Below are 13,750 nucleotides of genomic sequence, written 5' to 3'. Positions count from 1 at the left end.
CCAGAACAACGGCGATGAAGATGATCTGTAATAAAGATGGAGGTGTGTGAACCTCGTGGTCTGCCTGAGTAACAGCTGTGGGAGAAACGAGCGCTGGATGCAGCCCCCCTGGGCTCTTAGGCGCCGTATGGACACAGGGTCCAGCTCCCAGCTGACACAAACCTACAGCGTTGAAACAGGACTGTGTTTAAAAAAAAAACCCAGCAAATTCTCCCTCGAATCGTCATTGCAGGAAGGCGGCGGTAGCGTGATCCGGCCTACAAATTATCCCAGAAAGATTAACATAAAACAGCTGGCTGTGATGAGCCGCCCTGGTGCATGTGAACCCTGTTCTAATTGCCAGCGTACCACACCGCCCCCCCCCCCCCCCACCAAATCAAAACGCAGTGGCAGATCGCCGGGCCTCTGCCCCCGGAGCCCCATTTAAAGCAGAATGACAGACCTTCAGCTGCTCTCATGTTCCCCAGGCATTTCAGGAGAAGCTGACTTAATTAAGATTATAAAAAAGGAGGCCGTCGTCGATCGGAGCCTGCGTGGGGCTGGCTGGGAGACCACCACGACTGTGTGCGCTGGGCATTTGTCATCCAGTTTCCTCTGGCTACTGGAGCATGTAGAATATTCTGGATCTGCCACCTTACACTCTAGAAATCCCAAATAGGCAGTGGATGTGTCTTTATGGACACACTACGCAGTGGCTCACTGTCCGCGTGCTTTGAGGTGGGCTTCTGCGTGGAAGCACAGGCAGCAGCCCAGCGATAGTGGGTGGGGCTCAAGAGTAGGTGGCGCTCAAATTGGACGGGGCCCGGTAATGGGTGGGGCTCGCTGCCGGTCGTCGGCCCTTCTGTTCTCTGGTTATTTTAAGCTCCAGTCAGCTGCTGGCGAAGGATTAATGTTTAATATGCAGCCTGTGGATGACGGACGACGCAATGATGCTACTGCTGGGTAGAACCATTCGGGGTGGGGGGGGTGGGGGGGCCGTGTAATGCTGTAAGAACTACGGCGCGGGCGGCGTGTTCCCCGTGGTGTCACATGATCCTGGCCCATCAGGGAGCCGCATGCATTGATCCGTTTGCGCGGTGCAGTGAGCATGGGACCTAGCGAAGGAGCGCTCACCCCCTGGACCTTCATGGGCCGGAGTTTGGGTGTGGTGGCCCCCCAGCACAGAAGGCGTGGCATGCAGTGGAGGGGGTGGGCATGTCTCAGGATTCATGTGCAGGAAGAACTACCTGCCCCCCCGCCCCTAAACCCCGCCACCCCCCCCGCTCACTGCAGTGTGCTCGTTCCCGAGGCTATAAATAGCAGCGGCGGCGGCAGGCCACTGGAGCCCACAGAGGCGTCAGCATTACTAACCTGATCCGACAAACCCCCCCCCCCACACACACACACACACACACACACACACTCCCCATGGCCTGCTCGTCTCCATACCCCGCCATCCAATCCCTGCCCGCCACGTCACTGCTGTGCGATTTCACCCCACGGCAGCAAGGTCGCCTGAGGTGAGCTGTTCCAGCACGCCCGGGCTCTGTGGGGGGGGGCACAGTGGGGGGAGGGTGCGCAGCTGGCAGCCTGTCACCGAGCGTCGGCCCCGCCTTCCCCGGGACTGGCAGTGGGACATGGGAGCCAGTGAGCATCACCCCAGACAGCGTCTCCGCTCTGGGCTGCAGATCTGAGCCCCAAGCTGGGATCTCATTAATCCAGCTTCCGTAGGCATTGGAACCAGGCGTATCGAGGTACAAAACGCCCAGCAGGGGGCGCCCCTGCCAGCCAGGCGCTCACTCTGCAGGCTCCGGCGCTCCGTTCGGGTCCACCTTGGGATGTGAAGAGGCAAAACCAGATGCCGAAAGCTGACTGACGGGGGGGTGCTCCCCGAATCGTGGGGGGCCCTTCTCCTTTGTGTGCTCATCCGTCTCTCTGCTTATAACCTGGAGCCTATAAACAGGGACGCTCTTATCAGTGTACATATGTATATATGTGTGCACAGCCCTGATTATTCACTGTCCTTTTGTCTCTACTGTAAACACCAGCCTGTCTGAAAGTTCGCTTTCTCTTTGACTGGCCTGATTTAACGAGGCGCCTCTGAACCCAATTAATCCCCCATGTCCAATTAAAGGCCCCCCGTTGGCAGCTCCCCCTCCCGCACTCCTCAGGCTGGCTGTCCGTCTGCAGACCTGGTCACATCCCAGGCACGTTTTCTTCTGCTCCCAACCCTGTGCCTGGTCAGCGTCATGCGGCTCGATGCCGGATTTACGGCTGGTTCTTTCGCAGCCTAAAACAGACACCTTAGGCTTCCAGTGGGATCGCAGTTTGAATGGAGGAGGTCCGGGACGCACCCGCTGAGGCCTGGGGTTGCCGGCGTGCTGTCTCCCCACACGGTGGGGGAATTGTAGCCGCATGCTTCTCAATAACATGCAGAGTGCCATTGCGGGGAGAAAGACACACAAATAAATCAGAATGAAGGTTCAGTCCAAGAGAGTCTAGCATATATTTGTGTGTGTATGTGCACTCGCGCACTGGAATCCTGTTAGGTCTCATCAAGGATACCAGGAGAGTTGATTAGTAATGCTTGTTTAAGGAGGTGGCATTGCCTGTTGGCGCTTATGGAAAGGTGAGTGGTGATGTCTGATTGCAGAAATGGCCATGACCATTCTCATTCTTGGAGTGATTGGTCATGTCTGATTGTGAAGGGAGGATCAGTAATGTCTGATTGTGGAGGTCATGATGTCCATTTCTGCGCTAGGATGATTGACAATGCCTGATTCTGGAGGTGGTGATGCCCATTCTTGCTCTGAGAGGATTGGTAATGTCTGATTGCAGAGGTGGTGATTTGCATTCCTGCTTGGAGGTGATTGGTAATGTCTGATTGCGGTGTAATTGCTGCTGTGTCGCTGTGAGTCATGCTAACCCACACCAGGGATTGACTGCAAAGTTTTCATTTTATTCCTGTGCTTTGTTATATTTAATACTGCAAAATCCAGTAGAAATAACATTAACGTTATTAAAGATGTGATGTTTTCTAGGCTCACTTTGAGAAGTATTTTATTAAATCTGGACTCATCCATGTATGACAGTATGAGGTCATGCATGTTACATGTGACATTCCGTGTGGATTAGTGACACTCCAAGAAAGTCACTCTTCTCTGGTCTGCAACGTCCGACCTAGATAGCAGCTCTGCCATCCCAACGACTCCCTTTCCCTCTCTCTGCAGCGTTTACGAAAATGATCACAGTAAATGGACAGGAATACCACCTACAGTTGGTAGACACAGCTGGACAGGTAAGATGGAGAGCTGGGCATGCCCTGTAATGGCCTGCAGTGGATTCTGGGAGATGTAGTACTGCACACTGCTGCCCGGTCGGGAAGGGCACCGGGGTCATTCTCTGAAAGGGTCTAATTAAAAGGCAGAACAGGGCTGCTGTCGTCATGGCGATCTGCCCTCCCGCTTTGAGAAAGATGTGGCTTGTCCTGTGATGCGTCTCCCTCCCCATGGGCGATGTAAGACCTGCATTCCTTTGTGTGTGCACATGCTCCGTGTAAATAATTTTAAGATTTTTTTTTTTTTTCCCACACCTTTTAAATTTATACCCCTTAAATTGACCGTGTGATGTCAGTGTAACTGCTATGAATCTGTAGTCAGCTCTGGTTTGCCAACAGTTTTTCATGACTGGCTGTTTTGTTTGCAGCCTTGTCTTCCGTTGAGCCATCTGTCCGTTGTTCATTTTTAGGACGAGTACTCGATTTTCCCGCAGACGTACTCCATAGACATCAACGGCTACATTCTGGTGTATTCCGTCACGTCTAATAAAAGGTAAGCAGCCTTTCTCATCCTTTCTTTTTTTTTTTTCTCCATTCACGCTCTTTTACTCCGTGCGTTAAACGAGTGGGAACACGTCCGGTGACGAGTGGTCCGTCACCGCGGATATCGACGAGGAACTGGGGTGGAGGCGGGACAGCTTTAGATAGCCACCAGCAGGATCCCGTGGGAGCGCCCGCACCCACAATGCAATCTGGCATTCTGAGCCAGGCTACAAAATAACAATTAAGGGGGCAAATGCGATTGGATAACAGACTGCTTGTTATGTGGTGGTGTTTTTTTTTTTTTTTTCCCCACGGCTGGCAAATAATCTGCCGGTTTGGCGTTGGCATGAAACAGCTGAGCGTGAATCATAATGATTTCCATGCGAGGGCTGGTCCGTACAGAGCCTGTTAGGATGTTTATCGGGGGGAGGCAGATGCCACCATTCCAGTCTGGGAGTAATCAAGCCTCGGAATACATGTGAAGTCAGGTTCTCTGGAGTCTGCAGGGCAGAAGGACAATTTTAGTGGGGCACATGGGGGGGGGGGGGGGTCAGGAGCAAAGGCCCCTACCTGATTGATGGCGATGTAAGAATGAGTGAGGAGTGCAGTGATATAAACTCCCTGTCAGCCTTCGTTTTCCATGAATCCCTCTTGCAGCTGATGTGGTTGCACAGACCGTCTGAAGTCTCCCAATTTAACATCTTCCCACCAGGATGCCAGAGGAGTGGGGGTGGGGGGCTGTTAGGGATTTGTGTTTTTTGGAAGGGAGAGGGGGTGACCTCCAGGGAAAGTTTGACCCATGGTACAGTGGCAAGTGAGATCCCTGGAGACGGAGGTGAAGGGTGTGGGAATGTTCTACGTTCTCAGACTCGGTGAGCGGGGGGCCTCTTATAGCCGATCTGTGTCTGATCCCTGTGGGTTGTGGGTCAAAGTGCACGCCATTGGTTATTCTGCATTCGTGTCTTCATTTTAATATTTATGAAAATGCTTGTTTGACGAAGTAGATTTTGTGGGTTACATTTTAAAGGATGGAATCGCTGGACTGAACTGAGACTTGACTTATTCTCGCGCAGAGTATTTCCCTCCAAGGACGAGGCATCTGCCGGCTTCTCTTTACGTTCCTTTGCGTCACGTTTTCGAAAAGCCGCCTGTTATTTTCTCTCTCGGACAACGTCAGACAGGAAGCCATGCATGTCCTGGATTCAGGACGGGGAGCAGAAGGTCGCAGTCTGTTCATGTTCCTCCAAGATGGTCCGCGGTCGTCGGTCGCGATGCCTCAGCTCGGGTCCCTCAGCATTGCCCGTTTACCTGTCACTCCTGTCACCCATGTCCCTGCCCCAATCCCCGACACCCACGAGCAGCTGGCAGAGATGCACACAGACCTGAATGTGGCCTTGCTGAAATCTCTGTAGCCGGTTTCCAGGCATCAGCAAGCCTCCCGGGGTCCGTGTCTCCCAGTAACTCAGGTATGCGTGAAGGTGATTTTGTGAGGACTTATAAATTGACAGCGGCCGGATAGTGCAGCAGACCTGAGGCGTCTGACACACTCGGGCGTGGAAGAGGTGTCAGTGTTGGCTTGTGGGCTGCCCTGTCCTGGCATGTGCCACGCTGTGCTGGCCTTTAATGGCCTTTTCCGCCTGCAGCACCCAGTACTGGCCGTTACCGCTCTGTACTGGCCTGTTAGGCTGCATATTAGACCGCAACCGTAGCCAATAAACAGACTCTCTGAAATAGGGATTCCTTGTAATTTAATAAGCAAAACCACAGAAGAGTGATCCTTTGCTCTCCATTGCAGTTTGTGTCAGTATTTGTGTATTTTCAGATACAGCAGAATTACGGTTAGTGTTTGCCGTGGTCTACGAGGTAGCCCTGTGAGTTACATTAGCGTTACGTTTCTTCAGGGGGGTGTGTGAGACCCTCTCAGCGATGATCTCACTTTTTATGGTTATTACAGCCCCCAGCTTCACGCTGATAACCCTTCTGCTACCAGTCACGTTCCTAAGAGTGGTGGGTCTCCTGGAGGCATATCCGGGAGCTGTCTGTGGAGCCAGGTGGTCGGGCCACTGTCCAAAGAGGGCGGGTGGGCGGCGAAACACCTCCGTGCTCCTGATACCTTAACGCACATGACGCAGTGGCTCTACCTTTCTTTGACCCCGGCCCGGGCTCCCCCACCTCTGCTTCTTTTGGTTCAGTCCACATTCTTAACTGGGCCCGATTTCAGTGGCTTGACATTTCAGATTTTCGGAGAGGATATTCCACGTGATGTCACAAACAGGCGAGTGATGTTTTATACTCGTTAAAAAAAATGTATTTAATTACTTTTAATTAATGTAATTAATAATTATAATTGAGTTATTTACTGTAATTGAAGCCTTTTGCTCCATTACAAAAGCATTTCTTTTGATATTAATGGCTTCAAGCAAGAAGCAGAATTTATCTACAGAATTAACAAAAAGAAAAGTTTACCTAACATGTCAAGCCTATCTCTAGGGCTATTTTAGGGGGGGCTTTAGTGCCCCCCCCCCCCTCCAATAAATATACACTAATTAGTTTAAATAGTGTGTTCTCATTAATTTTCATAAAATTATTTTTTGAATAATTTCCCCCAGTAAAGGCTTAGCCCCCCTTTTTCATAAATCTCTAGTAACACCCTTGCATCAGACTTTATTAGGATGAAAATTCTGCTAATACAGTTTTAAAGATCCGCGTGCTGCCCACTTTTAGACAGTTATATGGGTATTAATAAAACCCAACCGAGCATCCTTAATTAACTGGACAGATTTAAGGAAAGTCAGCTCACGCGCGTAGCTTTTACGGTCTACACTCGCAGGGTCGTCAGACAGACACACGCGTCAGACGGATTCTGGCTGACCAGGGCGTCCACACTACACTTTAGTGCGTTTAGTACCCGATAACGCGCTTCATCCGAAAGACTGACACAGCGGAGTGTGAACATCAGGGTGAAACAGGTGTGCTTCAATGTCAGCGGCAGGACCAGGACACCTTTAGGGTAAACGGGAGGGGCGGGAGATGTGGCATGAATAATCAGCAGCCAAATCTGTGTTTCGGAGGAGATGTCGCATACAGGCAGCGTGTTCGATTCAGAAACATCCTCACTGCCTGTTATCTTCGCTTCTGCTTGTGGTGTGTATCGCTGGCAGGACAAAATTCTGTGTACAGGTGCCATAAAATGTCACAGCTGTTAAATGGATAAAGGTTTTTTTTTATTATATATATATAAGAGTGAAAATAACAGGCGATTATCTGCCACTTAAATGCTTTCTTCCCCAATAACTCCCCGGTTTCCCTGTTATTAAGTGGGGCTCCGGTGATCCTGACCTGAGATCAGCTGGAGCAGATTTATGTGTGTCTGCAGTGCAAGACCACATCACCCCATCGCATGGCAACCGCCCTGAGCACTCTCACGCTTTACATGGTGCTCAGTACAGGCTGTGTTGAGGGCTCTCATGTCCTAGAAAAAGAATAAGGCTATTTAAAGAGAACTTAACGTTAAGGTGACTCTTTGTGAAGAGGCCTCCTCCGCGTTTATGTTCCATCTGTGCATGTCATCTGCCAGGAGCTGCTCCGGCCCTGTGCCCCCCCCCCCCTCCCCACCACGGTGTGCCACAGACGCGGAGGGTCAGGGGGGGTCTTCTGTTGCCGTGGGAGGATGTGCCAGGCGGTATGTGTGATGGCGTGAGCTCAGGAACACTATGGACCTAGTAAAGGGGGCAGTCCGGAACCACTCGTTCCCGATGACCTTGGGCGCCACCTACTGGGCCTGAAATGCGTCGACGCTGCATCGTGCTCCCCAGTCACGGCTTTTTAAATGGGGGTTGGGGGGTATAAAGACAAAGCAGCAGGTGTAGCAGTTAGAGGACGACCCAAGAGGGCCACAGGACTGCACTTTGGCACCTGTACTGTAGAGAGTATGTGCCTGTGTTGCATTGTGGGTGATTTTTGGACACTGACCAAGTGTCTGGTTCGGGGGTGAGGGGGGGGGCGCTGTCAGACAGAGGTGCTGATCTTGCTGAGAGTGCAGTGGTGCTGATTTATGGGTCCTGAGCACCGGTTTGTACCGATGATTCTGATAACATCTCCATGGGTCTACTCTGCTGGCAGCTTCTGGGGAGCGCTGGCCGGCGCGCGCATTTAATAACTCTTTGTCGTCGCACCGAAAGTACGGTTCCTCCTCGTTGCCGCTCGCCTGCCAAACTGATAATCGCTTTGCTCCTTCTTCCCGTAGCTTCGAGGTAGTAAAAGTCATCCACGAAAAGTTGTTGGATATGGTGGGGAAGGTGCAGTAAGTATTTATCACCTGGTTTTCCTCTTGTTTTCTGTTCGGGCGATGCGGGAGGACGCCCGATAACCGGCACTGTGTTTTCTTCCTGCAGAGTGCCCATCATGCTGGTCGGAAATAAGAAGGACCTGCACATGGAGCGGTAGGTGCCCCACGTGGCCCCGAGAAGCTCTCTGAAGCTCGTGGTGACGATCAGGTTTGGCGGGACTCGAACCCAGTGCCAAATGGAGACTGGGTCTATCTGAATGGGGCAAATGTGCCTGTTCCTGTGAGAGAAACACATCAGAAGGACCTGGTTGTCTGCAGAATCCAGCCCGTTGCGTTTCTGGTGTTTTTGCAGTGGTACTGAAGAGGAGTTAATGTGAGGCTCGGTGCAGGTCCATGCGATAAGCGGGCAGCTGCCCCTGCAAATGCCTGAAAGACGAGCCAGCTGCTGGAGAGCATCTCCCGGCAGCACGGCCTGCGTGGATCTTGTTCTGGATAATTTATTATTGAGATGATCTGGGGTGCTGGAAGAAGCCTTGCGTCTCGCTGCCGATCGCGGGAAGGGGGCAGCCGGCCTGATCCCACGTGCCCCGGATTCCGTTTGAGCTCCCAGAGTCCCACAGTCTGGAGTCCATGAGTGACAGCCCCTCTGGGGGAGGGGCTCCATCCTGATGGGTCCCGGACACCCAGAGGAGCCCAAATGCGTTTAGAAAGAAGACGTCGATGGGGCAGAACTGGTCCACGAGCAGCCTTAAACGAGAGCACGATGCCCCCCCCCCCCCAGCAGCAACAGTTCGGTGGGCCACTCTTAGAGGTGTTTCAGCCGTGATCCTTCTTCAGATCTCCTTCCACGTCGCTTTTTGGTTTCACCACCATGGGCACATTGACATGAATTAAACCCAAGTTTGCACGGACATTTTAATGGATGCTGTGCAAATTGTCAGTGTTTTCCGTTTTAATGCCAGCGATTTTTCTGCGGCAGTATTTCAGGTTCTGCTGCATGGGGCATCCGAGCCTGAAATTTAACAGCCCGTTTAGTGAGGTGGAGACTTCGCCTCTCCTGATGCCAGGAGACTTTGCAGAAACACAGGGCCTACATCACCCCCGCATTGAGGATCACAGCCGTGTGCTGATCTCATCCCTGGCTGCTAATAGAACATCCTTAAAGAAGTTCAGCTATCAGTTTTTCATTTTTTTTGCCCTTTAGCTACTAAAACATGGCTTAATTTACGGTGCAAGAAGCAGGTAATTTAATAAAGGCAGCTAGATTGTTGGTTTTGAAGATCAGGTTGTTGAGTCCTGGTTTACACGTCCAAGGGATGGATCTCTTGCTCTAGTCTGGTTGAAGTTTGAATCCACTCTAAGACTTTGCTTGTGGGAGTTTTACGTGCACAAAAATGTTCTCGGAGCAGAACCAATCAGATTGTAGAGGAGGTTGGCTCGAGCAACTAGAGGAGGCCAGACCAACCAATCAGATGTTGACTCGGTTCTTGGTGGCTGTGGAAAAAACCTCTTTTTGTGAGACTAGAGTAACAGTGTGTGAAAGACTGGACCAATTGTGCCTGTATTTTGACCCTTAACCTGTACATACATCCTGGATTCTGGCAGCAGCTGCGTCGCTCTCCCGTCCTGCACTTGAGCATATGTGACGCTGTGTTTCCGTGTCCGGCCGCCTCTGTCTTTCAGCGTAATCAGCTGTGAAGAAGGGAAGGCACTCGCCGAGTCTTGGAATGCCGCCTTCATGGAGTCATCCGCCAAGGAGAACCAGGTACCTGCGAGCCGCCAGCAAGCAAATGCCTTGAAATCCAGTCACTACTTACAGGGGAAGTTCTAGGATTGATTTTATTTTATTTTTTTTAGAGTGGGGGGGGGAGGGGGTGCATAAGAGGAGAAGAGGAGCCGTAGTTCATACACAGGAGCCGCTGTTATTTTATTTAGTGATTAATTGTCATTGTTGACACTCCACAGCACACAGTGCACAACAACGAAATGTGTCCTCTGCATCTAACCCATGTGTGACGTCGTGACATAGCAGGGGGCGGCTAATTCAGCACCCGGGGAGCAGTGCTTAGGGGCGGCACCTTGGGGGGGCGGTACCTTGGGGGGGGCGGTACCTTGGGGGGGGCGGTACCTTGGGGGGGCGGTACCTTGGGGGGGCGGTACCTTGGGGGCGGTACCTTGGGGGGGGCGGTACCTTGGGGGCGGTACCTTGCTCAGGGTACCTCAGTGGTGCCTTGCTGGTCGGGGATTCAAACCTGCAATCTTTCAATTACAAGTCCCTAAGCATTAAGCCACCACTGCCCTTTGTTAGCCAATGATATTTTTTGAATCGTTGAGTGGCAGGGCAGTGAGTACTCCGTGGACCAGTCATATTTCAGAAGCCCTGAAATCAGCTTTTCTGTAGCCCTGCCCCTGGCTATTTACCATGGGTTTTGACACCGTTATGTTTTGCTCCATGATCACATGACAGTCCCCTGTTCCATGATGCTGTTGGTCTGGTGTCACCTATTGAACGGCGTGTTTTATTAGAGTAGATTTCAGAGGTGAAGCATGCTGTCAGGGTTGGAACTGGCAACAGCTGGAAACCAGAGGAGATGGAACTTGGAGAGAAGACTAAACCTGGATGTGGAACTCTTTCACTCGAATGAATTCATATAACAGGGACATCCATTGTCATTGTTTTTAACAAAAACCGATTTATCATTAGCCCATGTCACCCATGGCGAGACTCGAATCTATTTATTAGCTGTCAGGCCAAGCAAGGGCAAGGCCAGAGCAGGAGGGACCACCTGGATTTATTTGTGTTCCCATCGTAATGTGGAACCCAGAGCAGAGCCTTGACTGTGATATAGCGATGTTATTAAAGAAAAATGACCAGCCTTCTTGGTGATTAGTTGCTGTGCCACTGAGTAATCTTATGGTGTAAAAGTGAAAAAATAATAATAAATAACACTGCCACTTTTAGCTCCTGGTGTGGATATGCACCCAAACATTCACAGATAGCCTTGGTTAGAGGCACAAGAGGGAGAAGAGATCACGGATTTTGCAGTGGATCTGGGTACAGCCTAACGGAGTAAAAAAACAGTTTGGCCGACTTGATAAGCTTGGGGTTGCATCTCAAATACTGGTATAAAAATGAAGAAGGGCGCACACTACCTATCCAGAAGCTGGTGGGAGTGCAAGGATATGGTTCCTGATGTGCTTGAGGTCCCCTTGGTGTTAAGGGTCTCTCAGGTGAATGGTTTAATGCATCCTTGCTGGGTTTCCATGCCGAGACTGGTTTTTATAAGGGGGGTCACAATGGGTACCTAGAACTACAGCAAACGGAAAGTGAAAATCCTGCTTCCCCAAGCCTCCGTCGTCTCCTTTATACCGCCGCATGCTTCAGTCCGCTGAGGTGCCCCGGCGATCGTTATGGGCCGTAATGACTCTGGGCGGCCTTCACTGCTCTGAGAGCTCTGCGGTCACCCCATGCTTTGCTCAAGCCCCCATGAAAGGGACAGAAGTGCTAAATTACTATCGAGCCACTAGTAATATGGAGCGTGAACGCAACTCCCACAGACACACATAGGGGGCACTCTTACAGGACACTGTGCTTTCGTGAGATGATTAAGTTCCATAAACTCCCTTTATGGTTAACAGGCAACCCCAATGCAGTGGTGGGGGCTAATGTATGGTGCAGTCTGTGTATAAAAAATCTAATTTTACAAATTAAAATGTAAAGATCTCACCACATATTATGGACATAAAATAGCAGAAATTAAATGATAACGTATCATCCAACACTAATTAATTTATAATAAATGGCAGGTATATGTTTACATTAGTATGAAATATGTGCTTTTCGGACCATAATTACATCCTTTCTTACTTTAGGACCTCGAAAGAATTTAATCTCTGTTAGTCATCACTAGGTGGAGTACAAAGGAAGTCTCTGTCCTTCAAGCTAGTTCAGCATGAGCATCAGGACTGGGGCTAAGACTGCAGTTCTCTGAGTCTCCTGTAGGAGGCAGACCCTTTCCACTTAATGGCCAATGGATGCCTGTTGTATGCCTCGAAGGTTGTGTACTTTAGCTGCGTGTAAATTGACGTTTTGTAGAAGCAGACTGCTTTATCGGGCAAAGGAGGCGAGCCATCATTATGTAGCCACCGAGCTGTCATGTAGTGTGAGGAACCTGAGCCCTCGCTGCTGCTAACATGGGCGGCCTCTAGCACGGGCAGCCGCTGACCGCTAACACAGGCTGCTGCTAACATGGGCGGCCTCTAGCATGGGCAGCCGCTGACCGCTAACACAGGCTGCTGCTAACATGGGCGGCCTCTAGCACGGGCAGCCGCTGACCGCTAACACAGGCTGCTGCTAACATGGGCGGCCTCTAGCACAGGCAGCCGCTGACCGCTAACACAGGCTGCTGCTAACATGTCCGGCCTCTAGCACGGGCAGCCGCTGACCGCTAACACAGGCTGCTGCTAACATGTCCGGCCTCTAGCACGGGCAGCCGCTGACCGCTAACACAGGCTGCTGCTAACATGGGCGGCCTCTAGCACGGGCAGCCGCTGACCGCTAACACAGGCTGCTGCTAACATGGGCGGCCTCTAGCACGGGCAGCCGCTGACCGCTAACACAGGCTGCTGCTAACATGGGCGGCCTCTAGCACAGGCAGCCACTGACCGCTAACACAGGCTGCTGCTAACATGGGCGGCCTCTAGCACAGGCAGCCACTGATCGCTAACACAGGCTGCTACTAACATGGGCGGCCTCTAGCACAGGCAGCCACTGATCGCTAACACAGGCTGCTACTAACATGGGCGGCCTCTAGCACGGGCAGCCGCTGACCGCTAACACAGGCTGCTGCTAACATGTCCGGCCTCTAGCACGGGCAGCCGCTGACCGCTAACACAGGCTGCTGCTAACATGGGCGGCCTCTAGCACAGGCAGCCACTGACCGCTAACACAGGCTGCTGCTAACATGTCCGGCCTCTAGCACGGGCAGCCGCTGACCGCTAACACAAAAAGCTGCTAAGATGGGCGGCCGCTAACCACCTCACACTTCCTGTGCCCCCCCCCCCCCCCCCCCCAACCTCAGACTGCCGTGGAAGTGTTCAAGAGGATAATCCTGGAGGCGGAGAAGATGGACGGAGGCGCGCCGCAGGGGAGGACGTCGTGCTCGCTCATGTAGTCCCCCCCCCGCCTGCCCGCCACCGCACTGGACACTGGGATATCCCTCTACTTGAAGGCTAACTGCCTGTTTTCCTCCATATAAACTTGGCTTTTCTTTTATCCGTTTTTTCTTTTTCCCTTTTTCTTTGGTATTTCGTGTATTTTTTTTTCCCCCCTTTTCTTCCTAAGTGGGACAAAGAGATATTTGAAAATGGAGGATTATTTGTCACACTCACCACTGGATAGCCTCAGCCACATCCCATAGCACCCTGACCCCCCCCCCCCGGCTCCTGTATACCCCCCCCTTCCCCATTCACACCTGCTTTATTTTCGTTTTAAAGCCTTTTTCCTTTGTTTCCCTTCCCGTTGAATTTGTATATTGTATTTCTTAAAGATAATTATGGCCAAAAAGTAGCCAGCATAAATTTGTGTAGTGAAATGTTGTTCCACACTTTTTGATTGTAATCATTAAAAGGAGCATATTGTTACACTATTATTTAAGTCAGTG

General features: G+C 51.4%; 1 protein-coding gene across 1 annotated transcript in view; it reads left to right on the top strand.

The window, feature by feature from the left end:
- rheb (Ras homolog, mTORC1 binding) overlaps positions 1-13,743 on the top strand; it is a 28,831-nt gene extending 15,088 nt beyond the window's left edge. Inside the window, exons 3-8 of the mRNA XM_049002145.1 lie at positions 3,210-3,277; positions 3,727-3,809; positions 8,046-8,102; positions 8,194-8,241; positions 9,771-9,852; positions 13,169-13,743. Of these exons, the coding sequence (XP_048858102.1) occupies positions 3,210-3,277; positions 3,727-3,809; positions 8,046-8,102; positions 8,194-8,241; positions 9,771-9,852; positions 13,169-13,261 (431 nt within the window). The 3' untranslated portion in view covers positions 13,262-13,743. The remainder of the gene's footprint in view (positions 1-3,209; positions 3,278-3,726; positions 3,810-8,045; positions 8,103-8,193; positions 8,242-9,770; positions 9,853-13,168) is intronic.
- The last annotated feature ends 7 nt before the right edge of the window (positions 13,744-13,750 follow it).

This window comes from Brienomyrus brachyistius, unplaced genomic scaffold, assembly GCF_023856365.1.
Source record: "Brienomyrus brachyistius isolate T26 unplaced genomic scaffold, BBRACH_0.4 scaffold64, whole genome shotgun sequence".
Classification (NCBI taxonomy): domain Eukaryota; kingdom Metazoa; phylum Chordata; class Actinopteri; order Osteoglossiformes; family Mormyridae; genus Brienomyrus; species Brienomyrus brachyistius.
The sequence above is the reverse complement of the archived record's forward strand: the minus strand, read 5'-3'. Positions and strand labels throughout refer to the sequence as shown.